The 27,997-nt window shown below is 40.2% G+C and overlaps 2 protein-coding genes across 3 annotated transcripts; one reads left to right on the top strand and one right to left on the bottom strand.

Annotated features, from left to right (window-relative positions):
* On the bottom strand, positions 1-14,381 carry nop16 (NOP16 nucleolar protein homolog (yeast)). Of its 2 annotated transcripts, none has more exons than XM_072263770.1 (5): positions 14,293-14,381; positions 5,295-5,403; positions 1,699-1,759; positions 1,293-1,399; positions 1-427 (listed from the first exon to the last, which is right to left on the bottom strand). In XM_072263770.1, the coding sequence occupies exons 1-5, from the start codon at positions 14,298-14,300 to the stop codon at positions 287-289; spliced, it is 426 nt and encodes a 141-aa protein (XP_072119871.1). In that variant the 5' UTR covers positions 14,301-14,381; the 3' UTR covers positions 1-286. The 2 variants fall into 2 exon arrangements, with proteins under 2 accessions (XP_072119871.1, XP_072119870.1); XM_072263769.1 differs by lacking the exon at positions 14,293-14,381 and adding an exon at positions 12,988-13,179 and having other exon boundaries at positions 5-427.
* On the top strand, positions 13,226-27,989 carry higd2a (HIG1 hypoxia inducible domain family, member 2A). Its single transcript, XM_072263772.1, has 2 exons — positions 13,226-13,567; positions 26,336-27,989. The coding sequence occupies exons 1-2, from the start codon at positions 13,420-13,422 to the stop codon at positions 26,503-26,505; spliced, it is 318 nt and encodes a 105-aa protein (XP_072119873.1). The 5' UTR covers positions 13,226-13,419; the 3' UTR covers positions 26,506-27,989.
* Positions 27,990-27,997: the final 8 nt, after the last annotated feature.

A 27,997-nucleotide genomic window follows, 5' to 3' on the forward strand; every position in this document is an offset into this window, starting at 1 on the left:
CAAAACTGTGGACACGTAACACTACCTATTCACTATTAAAATACATTTTATTCAGTTTGCTTACGGCATGAATTATCAAAGCAGTTATAGTTACTTTATGGCAATACAACTTAATCAAAAAAGTTTAACAGGTCAGGTCACTCATTTCTAGAACTGATATTTAAAGATGGTTTCAATACTTACAAGAATTGTTATTTTACTTTAATATGTGCCTTAGCAAAACTCAATGGTAACCAAGGACAACAGAAAAATATTTTGACTGGGTAAAAGCACAACTGATACAGTCTCAAGAGACATCCATCTTCTCCTGTACAGCAGCAAGCAAATCAGCATATTCACTTGGATAAAAGCGTTTGTAAGAGTCAATTTTTTTCCTGATCTGATGTGGCGTGTCCTGGTAATAGTTCATCTCATCTCTGGCCATTGCCTAAGAGGGAAAAATGTAAAGCATATGCTCAATGGTTCTACATTTGAAACAGACTCTAGATCATAATTCAGATCATTAGTATGTTCCAGTTAAAGCATCAGTTGCGGACCCTATGTTAAAGATTGAAATAATCCAAGTTACAGATTTAATAATATCTAACAGCTGCAAAGTATAGAATGCTTGTCAGGGATTGTGCAATTGATTCCTATCCATGTCCAAGGATAGGATTAGACTTAGAATAATTACTTTCCCTAAGAATTACCTGTTCAATCTTATACTTTAGGTTGAGAAAATTTGGCTTTCGTTATCCTAGCCTATCAAATGTTTTTTTTAAGTCTCTTCTCCCCGGCAGGGTTCTTCCCTCCAAAACACATTAACATTTGGCATTTATTACTTTCCCATCTCATGCTATTCAAAACAAATCAAAATTTCTGGTTGCTACAGCAACATTTTCTCCAAGCATGGATATGGGAGTGCAATTTCAAATTTAACCAATGCTCACTGCAAGCTGATTTGAAGTTGCATCCTCCTATTACTTGCAAAAAAAAAAGTTTGGCTTGATTTAAGCAGCTACTCGGTAGAAGTTTATTTTAATTAAAAAGTGGGATCCCATTTAAAATTCTCCCACTAGTGGAAATATCTCAATATTTCCAAATCTCTATCATCGTTTGGTTTCCTGGCGCCTTCTCCCTCTCCAAGTCCAGGTTGTAGTGAGTGGTCCACTCAGCAGAGAAGATCACTGGCTGTCAGCTACCAACATTAAAAGACCTGCTCAACACCAGAGTGAAGAGGAGCTGAAATAACTACTGCTGATTCCACCCACCCAAGCTCTGCCTATCGGAATACTTTTTCTTAAGTACTATACCTTGTAATTATCCTTGTAGTTCTCAATCATATGCCGTACATAGTCAATGAATTCTTTGGAAAGAGTGGACTTGGTCACTTCTGGGAGGCTTGCCTCTGCCTCTAGCTCTGCAGTGGGGAAAAGTGTGTTACATGTTGTACTTTACAATTATTTCATATTCATACATATGGGCAAATAATCTTGCATGATTACAAGTGACTAACAAAGCAACATTTACTGAATTTAGCATGAATTCCAATGCCAAAGTAACGTTGTTTGATTTTAGTCTTGCCCTCTGCTAATCCATACACCAAATTCCACACCAATTCATCTTCAACAACTTACACAAGACAAAGCGAAAGATTATATTGTCAATAACAATTCAAAAATGAGGATATCCAAGAATAAAAATTCTCATAATACAAACCATTAATGACATATGGCTTAATTACAACTTGCTTTCCACCTGTTGAGGACACTTCCATTTTCTGTAAAAGAAATTATAGTTTAAATTTTGTTATCAAATCACTTTTGCAAAATACTAACTCAAGACAAATATTTTTCACTACCTTCTGCTAGAATTCTATCCCCTCCAAATTGAGGTAAAGGAATAGTGCAAAATGTTTTGTCGAAACCTATTTTGCCAGTGTATTTTCAATGTCAATCCACTTATTGCCTACCACAGACAGTAAGCTAATGAGCATTGCAAGATGCAGTGTAACAGACCAAATATCAAATAAACTCTTCTCGGGCTTCCAGCCAGGTACAGATATCCATTTTTCCAATGTTTTGATGACAAACTCTGCCATCTGCATCTGGCATCATCCCTGATTAAGATGGCCAAGTTTGTCATTGAAACGTTGGTTGTAGTTGATACCTGTACCCGGCTGGAAACCTGAGAAGAGTTTATTTGTCATTTACACTGGGAAAGCACTAGATCCTTTTTCAAACCAAATATCTGAACTAACCAATTGAAGGAAAATAATCCCACTGTACAAAAAAAATCAAGCCATTCATTGAATATTTCATTATGCTTTAGCATAGCTGGAATAACTCCACAAATCATAAACACTGCAAAACAGATCATGAAGTCTGGGAGGAAGGGAATTACTTGGATGATCCACCTCAGTATTGGAAGCAGAACATGCTATTTTGTGCAATTTTGAATATTTTAAAAGAAAGAAGTAACTATGACTGTTTAGTTATACAGACGTGTAGGGAAGTACACAGGCCTCCGGTAAACTTAGCTGCTGTTCAAAGTTTTTTTACAAACACATCACATGGCGACTCTGCCAATTTGGCACGAAGTGCTGAGAAGCAAGAGTGATTCCCCACTCAAAGTTCTTTATGGAAGCCCGTTCTTCTTTTATTCCATCTTCAGCACTCACACATTGAATACTTCGGTTTTGGTTGAAGCATTCAGTGAGATATATATGAATTTCAGAATATATGCTTCTTTACCGTCTCTTTCTCCAAAGCTGCAGGAAGAGCACTTCACTCCTTGCGCACGCTTTAACTTAAATGCCAAAAACTGCCAGATATATTTCATACCTTCCAGCCCAAGGATACACATTTTTGTAGATACAATTCCAAAAAACCAAAAGGTTCCTTAAGGTTGTCATAGCTGCGGGTAGTAGTGGGGATAAGCTCCCACTACCTACTAAATACTCCCAATGGCATGCATCTCAAATAGCCTCTGAAACCAAGTCCAGCTCCTGGCCTTCACATGCAGCTCAGCCACTAAGCGCGGTGGACCCATTCCTATTGTCAGGAGAAGGAGCAAAGGCAGTCGCTTTGGGCAAATTGGGCTCATCGGCCATGGTTGGCAGCTCATCTGGGAGAAGGAAAATTCTCAAATCTCCACTATCCTGTGGCTACACCCACTCATTGGGAAGGCTTTGGGAGTAAACCCAATGAATAATCTGGAGCTGGAGTCCTTAAAGCAGTCCTACATTGAGTTAAGTGCTGGCTGGCAACCCCTGTGATGTTGTTGGTGTCAAACTGTATGAGTCCCTGCCATTGCTTTGGATTTATCAACTGCATCGAGAGGGAGAGCCTCCTACGTGTGAAACAGCTTGCTCTCCATATCATACTACCCTGGCTTGCACATCACGTAGACGGCTGGGATGCAACATCCATGTCGACCCTGACTAATGTAGGGCCTCAACAACAATTCCAAATAGAGTTGTTGATGATCTTAGTATATGGTATTTTACCAAGAGATCATTTATTTAGAGTTGCGTTTGTTATGTTATGATTGCACTGCTCCTGGGAAATGCTGTCTCATTCTGCCCTGCAGAGCTGATGTACGATTAGAATGACAATAAAGTTTTTTGAATCTTGAATTTTGAAGGTTCAAGTGCACTTGTGCTCAAAGAGAAAGGGCTAACTGCTTTGAACTTTATCTTACTCAAGTGAATGAACCTGTAGCAATCCTCTGCAGTGTTTGGTACAAGGGAGTTGACACCATGACCAGGCTAGGTTGCTCTGAGACTCCATGCCAGTCATTCACAAAAAATTTCTAGGACCCATATGACTCATAGCTTTATAAAGCTACACTTAATTCTATCATTTGAAATTTAATACCAAGGATATTCCATTGCTAGATTCATTCAAGAGATCTGTTATTTTCTACATAATACTGCATTTTTAAAATTGGAAGTTGTGAATGATTGTAATTTCCAGATTATGTTTTCCTATTCAGGAATTCCCACCAGAAGAATTAGTTTTCATACCAATAAACTTATAAATTACTTAAACACCTGATAAAATTAATCTTTCATTCAAACTACACTGAACTCAATTTGAGAATGGTCGCTATATATTGTTGTGCCAGAATGACCTAAATGGAGGAAAACACTTCCCCCTAATTTTCAATGGCATTACCAGTGCCAAATTTCTTAAAAGTACTTAAAGGGCAATTTAAACAAACTATTATTTGAATCATGCATAATCAATCACAACTACAGGTAAAGAGGTTAAGTACTATCAGAAGTAGCAGCATTGAAATTTCAAAGCCAAAATTTAACCCATCTGTTTCGACCACACGCCAAACCCATTTCAGCCACATTTTGAGCAACTGATTTCCTGTTGTTCCACACATTTCTTATTTGTGCACTTTAAAACACAATTAGGATTATTTAAACATTATCACTCAGTTAAACTTCCTTTCAAACTTATTCTAGAATATTACCTATAATTCTAGATTACGAGAGGAATAAATGATACTCCTGTGCAAAATCTTGCTACAAAACGTTTTGTATTTAAAACATTTTCAAACTTAAGAACCCACAACACTTAAGTTTATCATTCAAGTCAAGACTGTCGGGTCGATTGGCATCATTGCAATTTGAATTCAGACACACCCTATCAGATCTGTCCTACTAGTCCACCATCTTCAAGCAGTAAAAAAGTAACACCACCACAGGAAAACGATATCCAAATTATACACAAAATACAGTTGCATATTATCAATACATGGCCATAAGTTCCTGACTTTGAGAGTACCATTGCCATCAGGATTTAAGTATTGACTTAACCAACTGGCAATGCTTAATAAACACATCTTTGATATAATTCTGTGATATGGAAGATGCTGTCAGTTTTTTTAAAATTTCAATATCCTCTCTACTTTCCAGCTAATCAAAAGAAACAGTTGTTGCTATTCCATACTGTTCTATTAAATGTGTTGGCGCGTGACCAAGTGGTCTAGTGATTTGAAGGTCGCTAGTTCGAGCCTTGCTGGGGCAGCGTGTCCTTGAGCAAGGTCCTTAACCACACATTGCTCTGCAACGACACTGGTGCCAAGCTGTATGGGTCCTAATGCCCTTCCCTTGGACAACATCAGTGGCATGGAGAGGGGAGACTTGCAGCATGGGCAACTGATGGTCTTCCATACAGCCTTGCCCAGGCCTTACAAGGCACAAATCCATGGTCTCATGAGACTAACGGATGCCTATTTATTTATTTCATTAAATATTACAACATAATAAATAAGATTTTGGAAAGAACAGAAACACATACCTCAGTTTTCTTAATAGGAACTGTGCGATTTGGATCACACGCCAAACCCATTTCAGCCAGATTTTGAGCAACTGATTTCCTGTTGTTCCACGCATTTCTTATTTGTGCACTTTAAAACACAATTAGGATTATTTAAACATTATCACTCAGTTAAACTTCCTTTCAAACTTATTCTAGAATATTACCTATAATTCTAGATTATGAGAGGAATAAGTGATACTCCTTCGCAAATTCTTGCTACAAAACATATTGTATTTAAAACATTTTCAAACTTAAGAACCCTGCTCCAACTTATCCATTTAAAAGTCAATTACAAAAATAAAGGAAACAAGATGCTGGGCATGCTCAGTAGGATCAATTAATCTTTGTCACAGACAAAGGAACATTCATTGGTACTTGAAATCAGAGCTTAAAAATGAACTCAATATGAAAAACAAAAAGGGAATAAAAGAGGGAGGGTAACTACAGCCTGAAGATTATCACAAAAGTAAAAGGTGCAAATGAAACGGATAGGCGGGTGTACTAGAAGAGGTGCTGAGGAACAGAACCACAATCTGAAATTGTTACATTCAACAGTTCAGTTTTCAGAGAAATGGTTTTTTTTACAATGCACATACAAACACAAAAGAGCAGAACCTGCTACACACTCTTCAACCATCTTTTCTGACATGCACTCCAATGTTGGTTTCCTTGTGGAGTCCAGCACTGGAGCATTCAGTTGCAACAACTTCTCTGGGAAAAAAAAAATCACTTAGATGACCCACACCAACACCACCTTCATTCACTGGAAGACAAGCAAGGAACCAAAACAAAGGTGGAGCAATTTAGTTTGGTATGAGTTGCCCCATTATCCCAGGATACTGACGGACTTTTACCGCTGTACCATTGAGAGCATACTCACCAACTGCATCTCAGTGTGGTATGGCAATTGTCCTGTATCGGAACGCAAAGCACTTCAGTGTGTGGTGAAAACTGCCCAGTGAATTATTGGCACCCAAATGCCCACCATTGACAACATCTACCATAAACGCTGCCTGGGCAGGGTGAAAAGCATTATCAGGGATGCATCTCACCCTAACCATGGACTTTTTACTCTCCTCCTATCCAGTAGGCGCTACAGGAGCCTCCGCTCCCGCACCAGCAGGCACAGGAAGAGCTTCTTCCCCGAGGTTGTGACACTGCTGAACCTCTCATCACAGCGCTAAGCAGTATTGCATATGTATTGTACTGTCTCAGTACTTTTATATTTGTGTGCTGTAGCACTTTTTTATTCACAGTTATTTTGTAAATAACACCATTCTTTGCATTTCTGGACAGTTGCTAAATGCATTTCATTGGCTTTGTATCTGTACTCGGCACAATGACAATAAAGTTGAATCTAATCTAATTATCCTGGATAATGGACTACCTGACCGGCAAACCACAGCTTGTGCAGCTTCAGAGCTGTGTATCAGACATGGCTATAAGCATCACTGGGGCCCCACAAGGGACTGTATTGGTTCCCTTCTTGCTTACAGCTATATACCTTGGATTTTAGATACAACACTGAGTTATATCATCTGCAGAAATTCTCTGATGACTCAGCAATAGCTGGGTGTATAAAGGGAGGATGGGAGGATGAATACAAGGCCCTGGTGGAGGATTTTGTCAAATGGTGCAAGTTGAATCATCTGTTGCTCAACATGAGTAAGACAAAGGAGATGGTAATAGACTTTAGGAATACAGTTCTAAGCCTGCATTGCTTCCTGTTACTATTGATAGTGAGGATGTGGTGAGGACCTACAAGTACCTGGGGGGTGCACCTGGATGACAGACTTGAGTGGAGCACCAACAAAGAGGTCGTGGCCAAGAAGGGCCAGAGTCGCCTTTACTTCCTGAGGAGACTGAGGTCCTTTGGAGCATAGAGGCCTCTCCCTCACATGTTCTACCAGTCTGCTGTCGCCAGTACGATATTCTAAGCGGTGATGTGCTGGGGCAATGGCATCAATGTGGGTGATGACAACAGGCTCAGTAAATGGATTAGACTGGCTGGCTCTGTTATAGGAAATAAACTGGACACACTGGAGGCTGTGGTAGAACAAAGGACCCCATGGCAAGTCATGGCAATTCTGAACAATGTTTCTCACCCTCTGCATGCCACCTTGACTGAACAGAGAAGCACTTTTAGTAATAGACTAAGACAAATACACTGCTCCAAAGAGCGCTATACAAGGTAATTCTTACCCTCAGCCATTAAGTTTTATAATGTGTCAACCTATAGCCAGGGAAGTGATGACTCCTCCCATTAGATTGTTTGTTGTAACTTATTTTTTTAATTCTTTCTACTTCTGTTCTAATATTTATATCTGTGTACTTGTAATGCTACTGTGACACTGTAATTTCCTACAAATCAATACAGTATCTATCTATCTAGGTGGTGGAGACTTTGGACAGGGTATAGAAGTTTACCAGGATGCCAACACATGTTATAAAGAGAGGTTAGACAAACTAATCACAAGAGAAAATCTGCAGATACTGGAATTTCAAGCAACACACACAAAATACTGGAGGAACTTAGCAGGCCAGGCAGCATCTATCGAAAAAAAGCACAGTCGGTGTTACAGGCATATGGAAATGCAGAGAAAGGAGATATATGGACCACATATAGGTGGAAGGAATGAGTATAATCAGGCTTCATTATCTTAATTAGTCTGGTGCAACATCATGGACCTGTTCTTGAGATGTATAGTTTTATATTTTAGGGTTTGTTTTAAATTTGTGTTTAGTGATACCAGGTGCGGCATTCCAAAAGTGCTTCATTAGCTACAAAGAACTTGAGGTAATCAAAGATTGCATAAAGAGATACATAAATGCAAGTTTGCTTCCCAGTCCCATTGCACCAGTTCCCCATTTCTTACATCTTAGTCTGTTAAGGGTGACTTGTTTCATGGACCTGAAAAAGACTAGAGGCCAATTCATATTCTGTAGCCTTTACTACAAACAAGTGGGGCAGGTGCCACCACACGGAAAGGTAGTTTGTGAGCAATGCACTCTGCTGTCCACATAGGCTTTACGTGTGCTCTCAATGCATGGACTGTAAGTGCCATGCTGAATGCTTCTCCTTAATTTTTGGTAGTCTGTTGTGAAACTGCATGCCCTACTACCCCCCATACCCCTATCCAAGGAGGCTTTGAGAATACATATTTGCTGTCCATCTAATGTACTCTTCATTGAATTCTGAAATGAATGTTTTAAGAGCTCATGAAGGACGTAGCCTGCCCAAACAAGCACAATTAGATCATCAATGTTGGGGACGTCAGCTTGCTTTTCCTTCCATTGGGATTAGAGGATTTTGCAAAGACAAACATGGGTCATACCTCTCAAGTGCCAAGGTGCCTACTATAGATAGATGGAATCCCTGATCATAGCTGCCCAAGAAACCACAAGCATTTTGCCAGGTTTAAAGTCAATTGATCAAATGCTATATTTTCTCACCACCAGCAATGGTAGTCAGAGTCAGGCTGATGTTCCATTTGTCCCCACAGGTCTCAATATGTGGACTTTGATGGAGAAATGGTGGTATACAACAGCATTAGATTGGTTGAGGACTTGTTTGTGGATGCTGAGCACTAGGCAGACCTTCCTGCTTACCTCTGGAACTTGGTGCTTAGCCTCTGAATAGGTATGCACACAGGCATCATCTGGGTACTGTAACCTGACTACTAACAGTACGTCCACACTACGCCGGATAATTTTGAAAACGCCGATTTCAAGCAAAAACGACAGGCATCCACACTAAGCGTTTTTCAAAATATCTCCGTCCACATTAGACAGATATTTGGGCAAATCTCCTCCTACTGGGCATGCACAGGACACACAGAAAACAAGCGAAGAGGAAATGGTATACTTGGTGCGTGTTTGTCCAGTTACAGAGTAGAAAAGCTTAGGAGGAATTGCTCTTGGCTCTCGTGCAGGAGGACTTAAAACTAAAAAAAACAAATACTGGAGCATATGGAGGCAACCGACAGGGAGTTCACGGACAGTATGACCCGGCTGACAACGAATATTGAAAAACTGACTAACTCTGTTGCATTAATAAAGCACCTTGTTAAATGTATAAAACGTCTGCATCAGTGTTATCTTGTATTTCCATACAATGTTACATTAGGCTGTTTCACATCTACTGTCAGAGAAGTACTTGCATAAATAGGTGAAACACCTTCACACAAGCAAGGACGGAAAACAGGGCAAAGTAAGTATACTTATTTATTCAATAAGCTATGGATCAAAGTATTTGGTGAGTACATTTCTAACCCTTTTGGTTTCAGTCTCGTTGCTGCCTGTTCTGAAATTGTTAGGTGGTTGCGTTCAAGAAAACAACGAAATGCCACGCTGCGGCTATCTGTTCTGGCACGTCATGACAGCGTTTTTAAATAGTCAAAAAAGCTCACTTTACAATTTAACTCTCACACCGTTCACACCGACTGTACGTAATAACAGCTTGCGCAGTACCAAGCAGAAGCAGAAAAAGCATTGTTGTTGTGGTGTTGTCATGACAGCGTTTTTAAATCTCTCCGGTTACACACTACAATGAATATTAGGCATTTTCAGATTTATTCACTCTGGAGATTGTTTCTGAAAATCTCTGTTTTCAGGGGATGAAAACGCCATTTCAGTGTGGGCAGAAGGTCAAAACAAAGAGAAAAAGCTTCGTTTTCAAAATTATCCGGTGTAGTGTGGACGGAGCCTAAGATAGGTGTGACCTTAGAGCTCCAGTGGATACAATACAGTTTGAACAGTTTCCCATTAGTGCTGTAAATTAGTTCCATTTAGTAGGAAGCTCGTAGGAGGAAATGTGCAGCATATGGCACTAAAGATTGTCCCAACAATTTTCTCAATTATGCAGCCTTGCTTAACAGCAGTCTACATGGATACTGGTTGTATTGTGGCTTAAATGTGATCATGAAGCAAATATAACTATGAAGACAAATTTCTGCATTCAGCTAAATATGAGGGTGCTCCACTCACTCCAGGACTTCGTCTTGGATGAAAAAGATACTGTGTGGTGATTGCTGCAGCTCTCTGCTTTTCTTTAGTTCTTATTTAAAGGAGTGCAATTACTCAGGTTGCTTTGATTTAAACAAGCTGCAGGTATCAACTGCCAAAATAGTGACTAGTTTCAGGTACTAGTATCTAACCACTCATACAGCTCACAAATTACACATTTTCCTTTATCTCAGATAACTAAATGATTTTAAAAATACTTCATTGCCTCACTAATCATCTTGTGAACCCACAGTAAACTCAGCTGGAAAAATGGAACTTACAACACTTCAAGTATCCAGTTTTGCAGTTTGTTTTGTCACACAAAAGCACACCAAAATACAGACAACAGGATTATTCCCACATCAAACCACTATAAATAACTCAAATTAATCTGTAAATTTTAATGTGGTAACAGTGATTTAATTATCAGACATATAATCTAAAGGCCTGGGTAACAATTCAAAGAAATGGGTTAAATATTCAACGTGTACATAGTTAATGAAAGGACCCTTAGGACCAATCTCAGGATGCAAGTCCATATTCTCTGAAAGCAGTAATAAAAAACAGATAGGATGGTATAAACGTGTACATCATGCTTGCCTTCCTCTATCAAGGAGTTCAGTATAACAAGCGGAAAATCATGCTGCAGCTGTACAAAACTTTGATCAGGAGTACTGTGCGCATTTCTAGTCACCACAGTACAGGAAGGACGTGGCTCTGAAGAAGTGCAGAAGAGGTTCACTCAGATGCTGCCAGATGCACTCAGAGGCTATTAGTTACAAAGAGAAGACCATAAGATATAGGAGCAGAATTAGGCCATTTGTCCCATCATGTCTGCTTTACCATTTCACTATTTCCCTCTCAATCCCAATCTCCTGCATTCTCCTCATATCCCTTCATGCCCTGACTAATCAAAAATCTATCAACATCTGCTTTAGATATACATAAAGACTTGGCCTCCACAGCCACCCTATGACAACAAATTCCACAGAGGCCCGGTGGCAATGAATTCCACAGATTCACCACTCTCTGGCTAAGGAAATGCCTCATCACTATTCTAAATGGACGTCTCTCTACTCTGTGGCTGTCCCCTCTGGTCTTAAGCCACCCCCACCACAGGAAACATCCTCTCCACATATACTATCAGATTCTTACAAAATTCAATCGCCTTCAATGAGATCCCCCCCTCATTCTTCTGAATTCTAGTGAGTACAGGCCCAGAACTGTCATATGCTCCTCATACAAGTCTTTCAATCTCAGAATCATTTTTGTAAACCTTCTTAGAACCCTCTCCAATGTCAGCACATCTTTTCTTACATAAGGGGTCCAAAACTGCTCACAATACTCCAAGTGAGGCCTCCCCAGTGCCTTCTAAAACCTCAATGTTACATCCTTATTTTTATATTCTTGTCCTCTCGAAATAAATGCTAACATTGCATTTGCCTTCCTCACCACTGACTCAACCTGCAAATTAACCTTTGGGGAATCCAGCTCAAGGACTCCCAAGACCCTTTGCACCTCAGATTTTTGAATTTTCCGTCCATTTATAAAATAGTGTATACTTTTATTTCTTCTACCAAATTGCAAGATCATACACTTCCCGACACTGTATGCCACCTGCTACTTCTTTGCCCATTCTCCTAATCTCTCTTAAGTCTTTCTGTAGCCTCTCTGCTTCCTCAAAACTACCAAGTTGGACAAACTTGGATATTTTCACTGCAGTGTCAGGAACTGAGGGGCAACATAATCGAATTATATAAAATTATGAGAATCATAGACAGAGCTGATAATCAGTCTTTTACCTATGTTGGAAATGTCAATACTAGAGGGCACAGCTTATAGTGAGGGGGGGAAAGTTTATAGGTAATTTCCATGGCAAAGTTTTCTTTTACACAGGGAGTGGTAGGTGCCTTGAACACACTGCCAAGCACTGGAAGCAGATATGAAAGTAAAATTTAAAAGCATTTAAACAGGAAGATGAACTGACAGGGAATTTACATATTTAGACCATATGCAGGCAGATACACTGGCATCATGTTTGGCATAGACATCGTAGGCCAAAGGGCCTGGTCCTGCATTGTGCTGTTGCGTTTTATGGTATTGAGCTCATATGTTACTTGAGAGAGCATCCACGTAGCTGACCATTCTGTTTCCTATGAAATCGCTCAGAAAACCACTTAGTTAGATTCTGAACACCACGTTGGAACAAAAAATATTTGGGTGGGGGGGGGGGTCAGCCAGCGTTGACCCAGGAATTGTAATCAAAGACCACAGAGCTCTTCCCAGCCTAACTGGTCTTACAAAGTCTCCCTCACAAACATGTGGGAACTGATTTCGAATCGGAGAACTACCTCACAGACCGGCCATACAACCGACTCAGAATCACGCCTTACTAATAACTGATTAGATTCATCTAATATAATGCCCGCGCTTGTTCCACTCCAAAGGTAGGGGAGAACCACAGAAGATGGTACAATTATGTAAAGACCAGATGCGAAGGTGCTAAGGCGTAATTTCATGCTCCCCCTACCCCGGAACACTAAGGGAATCAAAAGCAACCGCGTTTTATTTTCTGTTTGGCTATCGAAACGTTTCTGTTTGAAATTAGTTTTATGAGAAGATCTCTGTAATGTTGAAGGACCGCGTGTTGCCCGCCACTCTCGCTCACCACTCAATCCGAGGAGCCGCTTTCTTCGCCATCCTCCGCTTTAGCTTTTTCCGATTTGCCTTGTAGTCGAACTTTTTCCTCCTGGTTTTACCTTTGGCTTTCGGCATCTTGCTGCAAATTCCACACCCTGACAAACAGCCAAAAACCCTCACTCACTCACTCAACAACGCGGCCGGCCCACCTTTCAACTTTGACCTCCGACGAGCGCCATCCTCCCACAAATGTAGAAACAATCCCAGCACAAATAAGACTTATTCCTCCCATATTGCAATACATTTTCGACAATTCTACTGTTATTTTTACCCTTTTTTTAATCCCTTGTAGTTACATAATAAAGCTAGCCCCGCCTTGAAGATTGAGCAGCACTTTAGGGTGTCCAATTGGCGGCTAACTTGCCTGACTTTGCTTCGTTTCTCCGGGATATCGTCAACGATGTCGAAGCCGGTTGCGGTGACTTCGCCGCTTGATTTAACGAAGCCCCCAGCCATTGAGGGCTTTACTCCTTTGCCCAAGCCTAAAGAGGAAGGGTTTGCGGACAAATTCATCAGGAAAACGAAGGAGAATCCATTCGTTCCGATCGGTGAGCTGTTCAGTGTCTTGTGATGCTTCATCTTTCCTTGATGTCCTGTGATAGAACTGGTTCTTCCTGTCCCTCTTTACACAATATCCCCAAATTGTTGTGTACTTCCAGAATTGTTTTGTTTACTTTTAGGTTAGACGATTGGAAATGGCATGTAGACTACAGAATTTAGTGCAAGTGGATGGCCCATGACTTTGCAAATTCATTTTAATGTTATCGATTCTCATATGAAACATATAATCTGTTACCAAAATGGTGAATGTTTCGAATGCTGCGCAGAAAACTAGGCAACTTAAATATCTTACTCTGTATAGTTGTTCATGAATTATTGGACTGGACTTAACCCGGCTGGTAGAGCATTTGATCGCGTTCCTAACTTGAATCGCATGAAAAATGGTATAAAGCAGGGCCTCTCACAGATACTCTACCCTAGAAAAACTCATTTCAGGGAGGTAGAACCCCTTCACCCCCCACCCTAAGGGCGTATGTAATACTTTGTTTAGTGATTTTGTCTAATCTGTAAACTAAGTTGGGTATATGCAGAAAATGTGATATTAAAATATGTACTTATATAATCATGTTTGTTCTATTACAATGTTAAGCAAGTCTACAGGAAGTTTGGCCTCATCACGTAGGACATCAATAGAGTAGCGCCTTAGCAGCTAGCCAGCTAGTTTAAATAACGTTAGCTATGCTAATGAACGAATGATACCTGTTAAACTCACCTCAACATGTCTTTTATATTTTAACCCATCATGGGCAATAGAAAAGTCACTGTTGTAAACAGTGCAGCAAACAACACTGTCATTATTTTTGATGTGGACTGTAAAGCCCGCCCACAGAGAAAACTGATAGGTCTACTTAGCACGAAGAGAGACCAATCAGGATTCTGTCTCTGTCTCTAAAAATTCGATTGCTGGGATCTTGTATATAATTTCTGGGCATCAGGGAGCCACTATCAATCTGCGGGAGACTCCCAGAACTTCCAGGAGAGGTGGGATGTCTGCTTTCATCCTGGAGTCCACGAACCCTCTCGGTAAATAATGGGAGTCCATGGCATAAAAAAAAGCTTGGGAAGTCTAATTTAAGAGTTCACCCACTGAGAGAGATCCACCCTCTGATCAGCTCTTGTACATTTGTTTCTGGTTAACAGTGAACCTCATACTGGCAAGAGTTACAGTACCAAGAGATTGTGGTTAAACCCCGTTAGCTTTGACTGATATTTAAATGGACAATAATGTTCTCTCTACACAATAGCTGTGGACACTAGGTGTGAGAAAAGTTATCTTCATTTCCAACCTGTTGATCGAAGTTCAAAGTAAAATTTATTATCAGAGTACATACATGTCACCACACACAACCCTGAGATTCTTTTTCCTGTGGGCATACTTAGCAAATATATAGAACAGCAAATGTGAACAGGATCAATGAACAATAAATTATGCAAATATAAATAAATAGTAATAAGTAATAAGAGCATGAGATAACAAGATAAGAGTCCTTAAAGTGCAACCATTGGTTGTGGGAACACCAGAGCTTGTTCAAGAGCTTGATGGTTGAGGGGTAGTAACTGTTCTTGAACCTGGTGGTGCGAGTCCTGAGGCACCTGTACCTTCTAATTGATGGCAGCAGCGAGAAAAGAGTGTGGCCTGGGTGAGATAGTATCACCCAGGAATTTAAAGTTCTTGATCCACCCCACCTCTGATCCTCCAATGAGTATTGGCTCATGGACCTCTGGTTTCCCTCTCCCAATGTCTACAATTCATTCCTTGGTCTTATTGACATTGAGTGAAAGGTAACATGATTAAGGTCAAATCTGTGTTTTATTGTCATTTAAGCACATGTGAAATGAAGAGCTTACTTGGAGCAGCATTACAGGCATGTGGCATCTGATACACAACATTCACAAAAAAACAATTTATATAAGAAAAAAAACAATCAGAACATAAAATAAAGCCTATTGTAGTGAGAAATGATGTAATGTTGTGGTAATGGTGGTGAGGATTGTGTAATGAGGTAGTAATTAGGGATGTGCAAATTGGTTGAAGAACCAAATGGATTAAGTGAAGTAGCTGTTCTTGAACCTGTAACTTCTGCCCAATGGTAGCTGTGAGAAGATGGCATAGAGGATGTCCATTTAGTACAGAGATGAGGAGGAATTTCTTTAGCCAGACAGTGGTAAATCTGTAGAATTCGTTGCCAAAGATGGCTGTGGTAGCCAAGTCATTGTGTGCATTTAAGGCAGAGATTGATAGGTTCTCGATTAGTCAGGGCATGAAAGGTAATGGGGAGAAGGCAGGAGAATGGGGTTGAGAGAGAAATGGATCAACCTGATGAAATGGCGGAACAGACTCAACAGGCTGAATAGCCTAATTCTGCTTCTATGTTTTAAGGTCCTATAACTCAGAAGGTGGGGGGGCGGGGGGAGGGGTCTTTGATCATAGATGTAGACTTTTTGAGGCAATGCTTCATATAGACAGTACCAATGGTAAGGAAGTCAGTAACGTAGGGAACTTCTCTATTTCAATGATTTCCATTTGGAAGGGCAGGAGAATATAACCCTATCATTCATTGTCTTCAATTTTACTCAGATTGCTTGATGCAACCTACTGTCAAATGATGCCTTGGTTTCAAGGCAGCTTAGTCTTTGCTCAGAACTAAAATTCTAATTGCCCACATTTGGACCTAATCTACAGTATGGTTTGGAGATGAATGGTGTATCTGTTCATAGTATTACTGATAACACCTTCCACCACATTGGGTACAGAATGTTGGGGTGCTGCTTGGAAGGATTATTTGGCGTTTAATCAAAAAAAATGTTGAATGCAGGGAGTTGTTCAGCCCTTTTTTGTTTTGACCAGTAAAAACATAACTCTAGTCTAATTGCTCTTTCCAGTCCTGATGGTCATGATTTATCATGTACATATCCAAAAACTTTTTAAACATTAAGACGTTAAGGTTTCTTTAAGTAAATTAAGTCCATATTTACTCAATAGATCTTCAAGATCTCTCCAATTTCTCTCTGTTCCTCCACATACCTCTCCTTGTGTATTCTGTGTATTATTGCAGCTCTCCAATTGTATTCCTATACTTGTACTTTACTGCATTAAATTCTATTTGCATTCTTCCGATTCTAACTGGAGCATCTTGTAAACTTTAATCATGCCACTTAAGAGTCAAAATCATTTAATAAACATAACAAAAAAAACAAGGGCTGAGCACTGAGCCATGAGGAGCCCTGTTATTTTCACCTTTTTATTAACTTGCCTGCAATGCAGGACCTTGTGAGACAATTTGCTAAATTCTTTGTAGATTTAAATGAAAGGCACTTCTTTCAGACCTTCCTTGTCAGCGGTCAAAGAATTTAAATCAAGTTTCTTGAAACAAATCTATGCTGACAGTTCCTGATTAAGCTGAGCTTTACTAAATTGCCTACTAGTGAAGTTGAACAAACTGACTGATTTATCCCTATGTCCATTTTTAAACAATAGTATTTCATGATCCTCCATTCTTCTGACACCACTCTCATAGCTAGAAAGAATTGGGGGGGTGCGGGTGGTTAGAGTTGGCCAGATCTTAATGGTGTACATTTTCAAATCTGCAAGTGGTGGTATTTCCTTGTATATGTGGGTGTGGCCACCAAGCTAGATGTTATTGTATTGGGAGGTTTTATTGGACCAGCCTAATAAAAGTCGTCGTCATCGTCGTGGCTATCCCTCTAGGTTGAGGATGGTGATCTTCGTTCTGAAGAAGTGGCCCACAGAGCGAAGACGTCTGTGCGTGTATTAGTTTAATGTGTACTTGATGTTGCACTCCAAGAAGCACATGATGCTTCACAAATCAACCAACTGATTCCAATGGCATGGAAACCACAATGATTGGAGCTGATGGATTTTTTGCAGCCTTCATCCGCCTTCACAGCCATTGAGTTTGAAGTAACTTCGTCCGCCTGTTCCACCGTTGAGGTCTTGGTTGGATTGTTCTTTGTCAGGGACCTCACCCTGGACCTTACTGCCATGGGTGATCCTACTAGGAGCATAGCTCCAGACAGCATTGCTCTCGGGATCACAGGACCACACAAGCTTCTCCACCACGACAAGGTAACAATCCAAGAGAAGCTGAATAAAAGTAGGCAAGTAATCACAGTGTAGTTTATGTAAAATGCATATGTAGTCACAGTGCACTGCTTGTGGAGGCAATGAATATTTAGGTTAGTAGGTGGGTGCCAACGAAACATTATCCAAATTTTGTTCTGGATGATGAGCTTTTTGAGAGTTGGGTGACTACATTAATCCAGATGGTGTTGAACTTCAGCAATAACTGTGGTGACTATCACAGAAGGTGAATATTCTGTCACGTCCTGATCAGCAGACAGACATTGGTGTCAGGGTTCAATGTAAATTTTATTATCAAAGTTATTAAAAAGAAATTTGGACAAGTACATGGATAGTAGGGACATGGAGGTTTATGGTCCAGGTGCATGTTGATTGGGCGTAAGCAGTTTAAGTGGTTTCCGCATTCAAGGGCCTGTTTCTGTGCTGTACTTCTCTGACTCTCGAAAGTACATATGTCATCACATCCAACTCTGGAATTCATTTTGCTGAGGTTATACTCAGCAAGTCAATAAAATAGTAACTATAGCAGGATCAATGAAAGATCAAGTAGAGTGCAGAAGACAACAAACTGCAAATGCAAATATAAGTAAATAGCAATAAATAATGAGAACATGAGATAATATGAGATGATTGGTTGTAGGAACATTTCAATGATGGTGCAAGTGAGTGTAGTTATCCCCTTTTATTCAAGAGCCTGATGATTGAGGGTTAATAGCAGTTCTTGAACCTGGTGGTGTGAGTGCTGAGGCTCAAATTCCTTCTACCTGATGGTAGCTTGGGTGGAGTAGAGAGTAGACAGCATGACCTGGGCATGGTAACAATGGCGTAAGAGGCATTAGACAAGACACATGAACAGGCAGATAACAGGGTTATGTGGAACATGCATAGGAAGGACTTAGGGGATTATGGGCCAAATGCAGACAAATATTAGCTTAGAAAGGCAGTTTGGTCAGAATATACAAGTTAGTATAAAGGGCCTGTTTCTGTGTTGTGTAACTGTTGAATCTATGGACTTGGACATGGTGTGTTGATGGCTGGCTCCCGTGTCATAAATGTTCAGATTTTTACCAAGGTTCCTAAATGCTTCACTTGTGCCTTGATGTCAAATGTATTCATTCTCTTCTTGGCTCCAGAATGCAGCCCTGCTCTCCATGTTTGGACCAAGGCTGTTCAGCAGCTAAATGATCTTAGGAAAATGTGCTTCATAGTGAGCAAATGCGACTTGATATCACTTTTAATGCCCCTTTCCATCACTTTGAGTAGAAGTATTGGAAATTGGTAAGTATTTACGACAATAAACTTGATTTTTGACTTTAACTCATCAGTAAGCTCCAAGACTTGGGCCTGTGCAACCGGATCCTCGATTTCCTCACTGGCAGACCTGTTTGTACAGATTGGAACTCAATGTCAATAAAACCAAAGAGCTGATTGTAGACTTCAGGCAGGGCAAGATGAGGAAACACGAACCAATCCTCATAGAGGGATCAGAAGTGGAGAGAGTGAGCAGTTTCAAGTTCCTAGGTGTCAAGATCTCTGAGGATCGAAGCTGGTCCCAACATATCGATGCGGCTATAGAGAAGGCAAGACAGAGGCTATATTTCATTAGGAGTTTGCGGAGATGTGGTTTGTTACTTAAGATGTACCATGGAGAGCATTCTGACAGGCTGCATCACCAACTGGTATGGTTGGGTGGAGGGGCTACTACACAGGATCGAAAGAAGCTACAGAAAGTTGTAAAATTAGACAGCTTCACCTTGGGTACTAGCCTCCATAGTGTCAAATACATCTTCAAGGAGTGGTGCCTTAGAAAGGTGGCATCCATCATTAAGGATCCCCACCACCCAAGACATGCCTTCTTCTCATTGTTACCATCAGGAAGGAAGTACAGAAGCCTGAAGGCACCCACTCAGTGATTCAGGAACAGCTTCTTCCCCTTGAACCCGTGAACACTACCTGACTTTTTGTTTTTATATTTCTGTTTTTGTGTTATTTTTAAGTTAACCATTTAATAATAAGTATCTTATTGAGCCTGAGTTGAAATTATTTCATTACACCAGCAACATTTAAAAACACGCTTAGCAATAATAAATTATAATAGATACAGGTTCCCCCCCCCATCCGAAGGTAGAGCGTTCCTATGAAACGGTTCATAAGCTGAAATGTCGTAAAGCAAAGAAGCAATTACCATTTATTTATATGGGAAAATGTTGTGAGCGTTCGCAGACCCAAAAATAACCTACCAAATCATGCCAAATAACACATAAAACCTAAAATAACAGTAACGTATAGTAAAAGCAGGAATGGTATGATAAATACACAGCTCATATAAAGTAGAAATACAGATCTCCGTAGCGAAAATCTCACGCAAGCACTCTCAGCAGAAAATCTCACGCAAGTGCTGTTAGCATAAACGCACTCTCCAGTAACCTTTAAACTATTAAGCTGCCAAATCTACCAAATAACACGTAAAAGTACACAGCCTATATAAAGTAGAAATAATGTATGTACAGTGTAGTATCACTTACCGGAATTGGGAAAACAGTGCCGAGCACACTGATGATGGTGTGTTAGACTGAGTCGTCGCAGGCTGGGTGGTGCAGTGGCCCCCACCCTCCGGGCCGCCGACCCGATACATTGCCGCGAAGAACACAGCGGTAGCCGGGAGACACACAGCACATCTTTAAGAAAAAAGCCAAAATAAACATGCTAATTAATTAGGTGCCACCAAGCACGTAATTGTTGGCCCAGATCAGAGGTGATGCAATCGCCTCTGATCTGCGCGGACATTTACGTGTCGGGCAGCACCTAATTAATTAGCATGTTTATTTTGGCTTTTTTCTTAAAGATGTGCTGTGTGCCTCCTGGCTAACGCTGCGTTCTTTGTGAATCGGTACAGTATCTGTCCGGGGCCCGAGTGTTGGGGTGGTGGGACACGGGGGTGTCATCTCATCATCGATCAGGGCAGGCAGCTCATCTTCTCCTGTGACTGCTCGCCTCGATGTCGAAGGTCGAGGTTCGTCGTCTGCTGTGGCTGATATGGAAGGCTTGCTTGACTGCTGAGCCTCGTGCATTTTTCTATCATACAGTTGTTTGTAAGCAGTCAACCCATCCTGCAAATATCCCCTAAACCTACGTATCCTTTCAAAATTAAAGTCGTACTTTATCATTGCAGCGAAAATCTCACGCAGTTGCTTCACTTTCTGCATTCGGTTTCGATTGTTATCCTTTCCTCTTCCGATTGCACCAGCTCTTCATCTATCATTTCTTGGTCGTGGGATGCCAAAACCTCTTCAACATCATCTTCGTCAGCTTCCACAAGCCAAACTCACGTTGTCCTTACTTCGTTCACCACGATCAAAACGCTTAATTATGTCTAGTTTTACGCTAAGTGTAACACCCTTACTCTTTCAGCCTTTTCCGACAGCTTAGAACTCATCTTGCTAACAGCTGTTCAATGCAACGTGTTTCAGCAATGCCGTTCCGAATCCGGGTGTTCGGGGCGCGCGCTGATTTTTTTATCACGCTCTGCTTTTCTTCATAAGTGAAAACACCTTCTGAAAGCCCAAACAGGGTACTAATGTAGGTCTTTCTTAACAGTGAGGTTTTGTAAAGCAAACGTTGGAAAAGTGGGGGACGCCTGTATACTAATATTAACTAATAAGTACAGAATAATAAACACAATTTACCATGTGCAATAATGTATGAAGTAATAAAACAGACTATTGTACTATGATGTGTGTTCTCCTATTGCACAGAGATGAACTGCTGTATATGCTTATTACATTTGGTAGGAAAGATTTTCTGTAACGATCCTTGCATCAGTGGAACTGAATGAGCCTGTTCGAAAGGGTGCTCTGCTGCTTATTCAGTAGGTCATGGAGAGAATGTGTCTGATTGTCCATAATAGATAAGTTTGTTCAGTGACCTCCTCCCCACCACTAACTCAAGAGTCTAGGTTGTAGCCAAGGACAAATCCAGCCTTTTTGATGAGTTTATGTAGTCTTTTTGCATCACCAGCACTGAGGTGATCTACATATTAATATATATATGTTTACTGTAATAGATTTATTTGTTTCCCTCTATTATCATGTATTGCAGTGTACTGCTGCCACTAGGTTAACAAATTTCACAACATCTGGTGATATTAAACCTAATTCTGGTCCCTTCCACACTCAACATCAGCACTGGTGCACCATAGGGCTATGTGCTTAGCCCCCTGCTCTACTCACTTTATACTTGTGATTGTGTAGCCAAGTACAGCTCCAAGTTTGCTGCTGATACCACTGTGTGCCAAATCAATAGTGGTGACAAATCAGCATATAAGAGGGAGATTGAAATCTGTTTGAATGGTACCACGACAACAACCTCTCGATCAACATCAGTGAAATGAAACAGCTGAGGATGAAGAACCACTCCTCTTTTAAAGAACAGAGGTGGAGAGAGTCAATAGTTTTAATTACCTTGGAATGAGCACACACATCATCATAAAGAAGCACCTCTACTTTCTTAGAAGTTTGTGTAGAAACTCTTACAGATGCTCAGTGGAGAGTATCCTGACTGGTTGCAATATGGCCTAGTATGGAAACACCAATGCTTAGGAACAGAAAAGGCTGCAGAAAGTAGTGGATGCAGCCCAGTTCATCACAGGCAAGCTCTCCCATGATTAAGTACAGTTTAACAGAGCGCTGCCACAAGGAAACAGCATCCATCATCAAAACCCCACCCTCCAGGACACAATCTCTTCTCACTAAAACCATCAGGCAGGAGGTACAGAAGCCTTAGGTGCCACAACACCTCCTGAAAAGTTAATAACCTACAACCATCAGGCTCCTGAATTGGCATGGATAACTTCAGTCAATACGACTCTGAACCTACTGACTCTCTTTCAAGGACTCTTTATAACTCATGTTCTCAGCATTTTTTAAAATTGGACAGCTTGTCTTTTATTTGTCAGTCCTAGTCTCTTGTGTATAGTTTTCTGTAAGTGGCTGCTTGAAAATGAATCTTGAAGTAGTATATGGTAACATGCACACTTTAATAAAAAAAATTACTTTGAACTTTGCTTTTTGTGGATGGGGTATACACGGACAATTTTCTGTACTGCCAGTAGATGGCAGTAACTGTTACGGAATAGTTTAGCCATGACTAGTTCAGGAAGCAAATTTTTAAAATCTGCCAGAATGTTGTGTAATCCTGTAGATTTGGCTGTAAACAGTGCACCCTCAGCCATTTTGACAATCATGTAAAACAAATTGATTTGTTTGAAGACATGCTTATTTGAGGAAATCTCGAAGACATGAGTGATTTGAAAATGAATAGTGACTATGTTGCTAAAAAACTGGATGGGACAAAGCATGCTAAGCTCGTCCAGGAAGGTTTCCTGAAAGAATATGTAGAAAGTCCTGGTAGAGAGGAGGCAACACCCTTCCTATTGGGCAATGAGGCAAGGCAAATTACTGATGGGTCAGTAGTGGGGGCAGTTTGGGATCAGTGACCAAAACTCTTACTAGTTTGAAAATAGTCCAGTAAAATGATGGAACTGGTCAAGTTAACGTTCTAAATTGGGATAAAGATAATTATGATGGCATTAGATGGGAACTTGCAAAGGTTGATTGGAAAAGGCTGTTTGCAAGTAAAGGGACTTCTGGAAAGTGGGATGTTTTTAAAAATGAAATGGGAAGAGTTTAGGGCCAGCATGTTCCTGTTGGAGTCAAGGATATGGCTGACAGGATTAGGAAACCATGATTGACAAGGTATATTGAGGCTCTCATCAGGAAAAAGGAGGAGACATACATCAGGTATAGGCAACTGGCATCAAGTAAATACCTTAAGGAGTATAAAAGTAAAAGTACACGAGGGAAATCAGGAGGGCAAAAAAAGAGGACACTAGGTTTGGCATACAAGGTGAAAGATGTTCTGAACAGATTCTACAAGTTTACTAAGAGCAAGAGAGTAACTAGATGGAGAATAGGGCCCCTTAAGGATCAATATGGCTGCTTCATGTGGAGTCAGAAGAGGTGGGTGAGGTTTTAAATTGATAATTCTTGTCTCTGTGCATACCATGGAGAAGCTCAGGGAAGTGTTCATGGACCATTCAGAAATCTGATGGCAGAGGGGAAGAAGCTTTTTCCAAAAAAAAAGTGCAGGTCTTCAGCCCCTGTACCTGGATAGCATATCCTGGGTGATAGGGGTCCTTAATGACTTTTGCTGCCATTTAGAGGCACCGCCTTTTGAAGATAAACTCGAATGAGGGCAGACATGCCAGTGATGAAGCTGATCAAGTCTACAACCCTCTGTGTCCTCTTGATCGTGGTGTGGAGTGCATTGGAGCCTCCATGCCAGATGGTGATGCAACCAGTCAGAATGCTGTCTGTACATTTGAAGAAATTTGATAAAAGCTTTGGTGACATACCAAATCACTTCAAAATCTGAGTGAAGTAAATCTGCTGGAATGCTTTCTTCATGATTGCATTGATACATAGGGCTCAGGATAGATCTTCAGAGATGATACCCAGGAACCTGAGGCCGCTCACTTTCTACTGCTAATCCCTCAATGAAGAATGGTGTGTATTTCCACAACTTCCCCTTCCTGAAGTCCACAATCAATTCATTGGTCTTGCTGACTTTGAGTGCAAGGTTGTTGTTGTGACATCACTGAATCAGCCAATCCATCTTGCTCCTGTACACCATCTTATCGCCATCTAAGATTCTGCCAGCAACAGTGATGCCATTGGCAAATTTATAGATGGTATTTGAGCTGTGCTTAGTCACATAGTTATGAGTGTAGAAAGAGTAGAATAGGGAGTTGAGCATATATTCTTGAGGTGTGCATATATTCAGTGAGGAGGAGAAATTTTTACCAATCCGCATTGACTATGGTCTCTCGATGAGGAAGTCAAGGATCCAGATGTAGAGGAAGGTAGAAAGGCCCATGTACTGAGGGGATGATGGTGCTGAGTTGGAGCTGTAATGAACAAACAGCAGCCTGACATGGGTATTACCTCTGCACAGGTGGTTGAAGACCAAGTGGAGAGCCAGTGAGGCTGCATCTGCTGTAAACCTGCTTGGGGCGGTAGGTAAATTGTAGTGTGCCCAGTTCCTTGCTCAGAGAGGGGTTAGTTCTAGACATGACTAACCTCTCCAAGCACTTTATCACAGTAGATGTGAGTGCTATTGGATGACAGTTGTAGAGGCAGTTCTTCTTGGGCACGGATATGATTGCTGTCGTTCTAAGAACCTCTGACTGCAGCAGTGAAAGATTGAAGATGACCTTGAACACTCCAGCCAGCTGGTTTGCTCAGGTTTTCAGTATCCTGCCTGGTACATCTTTCCTGGATTCACCCTCTTACACCGTCATCTGGGACAGAGTCACAGGGCCACCAGATGCTGTGGGGATATGCACAGGTGTACCATGGCCATCTAAGGAGAACGTAAGTGCCACATTGACCATGCTCAAATCAATGCAGAAAAATGCCAAGTTGCATAATAACACACAGAGCTAGCATTTCAGCACCAATCACACTTCCATAGGTGTGACTTGCAATCTTTGAAATGGGCATTAGAATAAATGAGCAGCTTCCTGTCTGAGGAAGGAAAAGTAAATCATGTAAAACACATTTATCTCCGTTTCTCTACCATCCTCAGCCTTGGCTTTGTCTGCCCTGTCAAGGAATACTCCCAAATGCTTTCTCAAATCTACTTTGAACAAAATTTGAATGCCATTCCCATGACTGCGAACTTATTCACCATATTTACCAACAATTGTTAAGTGTCTCAGGAGGTTTGCTATGTGACAGAAGTTTAAGTTGCTGCTTTTGAATTGGTGAGGCTGAACCTCCAACTTGAATAACTTCATACATTTAGTAGTAAAAATATTATAATGATGTGAAAAGCTATGGTCAAGGTGGAATGAGTCTTCATAACGAGGATTTCTTCTGTGTTTGTGTTTTGTTTAGTTCAGATATATTCTCTCACTAATGTCCTATACAAGTGAAGCATAACCTTCATCCTTCTGTATTCAGTTTTTTGGAATTTAATTATTTGCCTTTTGAGTACCATACAGATCCCTCTGCAATCTTTCACGAGTTGGATAAAACTTCGATTTTTTTTTCTCTCAGTAGTCAATTTCACATTTTTATACATTGTACTCCATTTGCCATACCTTTGTCAAATTAATATGTGAATATCCTTTTGTGGCTTTGTATCCCCTTCACAATTTACTTTTCTGCCTCCCTCTACCTATTCAATATCTATATTCATGTGTTCACCCAGATATTTACATTTCAAAAGTTACGAGCCCCTATGCCACGCTACACTTTTCATATCACCATCTGGGGAGAAAAGGACATTATTGCCTGGCCAGTCCAGTATTCATCTCCTATGCTTGAAGCTGTTATTATCCACATCTTTGATATTACAGCTTTACATACTTTATGGAAATTTCAGCTTAATATATCTGCCAGTTTTTTTTAAATCCACAGCACATATTAAATATGGTAGCTATTGCTGCTGCCTTAGTACCAGGCTTAAACAGGAATATTGATTTCTACAATCAATGAGACAGTCACTTCTGTGTAATTCCCAATGCTTGTAAAATGTCAAATGCTCCTTAATGGTAGTTTTGAGTCATAATTTGTTTCTCTTTCTTTTATAGGACTGCTGGGTACAGCAGGTGCCCTTACCTATGGTTTGATTGCTTTCAAACATGGCAAGACTCGACAGTCCCAGATGTTAATGCGAGCGAGAATCTTTGCGCAAGGTTTCACTGTTGCTGCTATCCTGGTTGGTGTGGTAGCCACTGCAATGAAGCGCAAGGAAAAGTGAATTTCTATTCTATGAACAGAATCAAGTGTAAAGTTGGAAGTTTGTTTTCTTTGGCATTTGGAATGTGATTGTAACTCATAATAATAAAAAAAGCTTAAACTCTATAGCGGTAATTTTAAGTGCATTTCCAGTAGAAAATGTTACTGTGAGCAATGGTTGCTGCATTATCATTTCAAAGTTTTACTGTAAAAATAAGTTTTCTTAAAATGTGCTCTCCAGCAAGTCATGATTAAATTGTTTCACTTTTACCTCCCTACCAGTCCCACATCTTAATTGTATCTTGTCCTGCACAATTTAGACTATTTCTCAAGCAGTTCTTCATTGCTAATCACCATTTGCTGTTTGTTGCTCCAGATTTCAGCATCTGAAGTCTCTTGTGTCAGCCTTTGCTTTGATGGGCTTCCTTTTCACCTTTGTTTGATTTTATTTCTCACGACGAATGGACATCATGCCTGTATACTGCTTTTTCAAAACCTGAAAAGTTCAATTTATAAATGTCATATGAGGAAGCACGTATCAAACCAACAGGGCTAAATTAAAACATTTAAGATTGTGTTCAGCCAGATTACAAATATCCTTTAAAACAGCATGGTGTGCTTTAGCAGAGTGTTCACTTCTATTTCCTGAAATGAACATTAATTTTCAATGGATACTTAATTTAAATTTACTGTCTTGCATACTTTTAGAATCAATTGTAATGTTAACATTCCTTTGCCGAGGCTTTGAGGTCTGCAAAGGAATGAAATTATGGAGTATGTAAGTTAATATTTATTTAATTCTAATTCTTGTTCTCCAAGCAATCCTATCCGAACGTAACAGGATTAAGTTAAGGTCGGATAAAATGACTATGTAATTTGACTTTTACAAGCCCTGCTTTGACTTGCTGCTGTTATTCAGACAGTTCATTTAAAGTCTGTAAATTATTGCCTGGTATTAGATGTAGGTAAAAGTACTCTTAGACTGTCTATCTTTTACAAAAGAATAGTAGTAATTCCCAAATTTTGAGTTAAATAGCAATGACTGTGAGAGAGAAATTGAGTAAGAGTAATTTTGTTTGGCAGTGATCCAGAACATTTAAATTCTTCAGATGTACCAGAAGGCAAGTCGATATCCCTGCTGTTTACAAAACAGTACAGGGTTAAGTTGCTTCATAATGCCTGACCTTAGCTCTTGTGCTGATAAATCCATATGATTCAGTGATTCATTGTTGTGCTTCCTAAATCTCAAAAAGTTGGGTTAGAAAGCATTTGCTTAGTCATTTTACATCAATTTAGAGGAAACCAGCTGCAATGCTTGGTATTGCTAGAGTTATTACGCTGTTTGCATTTACTTTCATACAATTTAATAAGAACTTTTTTTTGTAGAAGAAATAGTTACATTAAATATGTAATTATTCCTTGAATAACAAAATTAATAAATTATGTAATTTGAAATTAGCAAAACATGCACTGAAAATATGTATATTAAAATTTACGTGATTTTAATATTGAAG

This window comes from Mobula birostris, chromosome 7 (assembly GCF_030028105.1).
Source record: "Mobula birostris isolate sMobBir1 chromosome 7, sMobBir1.hap1, whole genome shotgun sequence".
Lineage (NCBI taxonomy): Eukaryota > Metazoa > Chordata > Chondrichthyes > Myliobatiformes > Myliobatidae > Mobula > Mobula birostris.

Coding starts and splice junctions, on each gene's coding strand:
- nop16 (XM_072263769.1), bottom strand. CDS start 13,094: ATGCCGAAAGCCAAAGGTAAAACCAGGAGGAAAAAGTTCGACTACAAG. Junction 1,760..5,294: donor TTCCTATTAAGAAAACTGAG/GTATGTGTTTCT, acceptor TTTCTTTTACAG/AAAATGGAAGTGTCCTCAAC. Junction 1,400..1,698: donor TAAGCCATATGTCATTAATG/GTTTGTATTATG, acceptor TCCCCACTGCAG/AGCTAGAGGCAGAGGCAAGC.
- higd2a (XM_072263772.1), top strand. CDS start 13,420: ATGTCGAAGCCGGTTGCGGTGACTTCGCCGCTTGATTTAACGAAGCCC. Junction 13,568..26,335: donor GAATCCATTCGTTCCGATCG/GTGAGCTGTTCA, acceptor TTTCTTTTATAG/GACTGCTGGGTACAGCAGGT.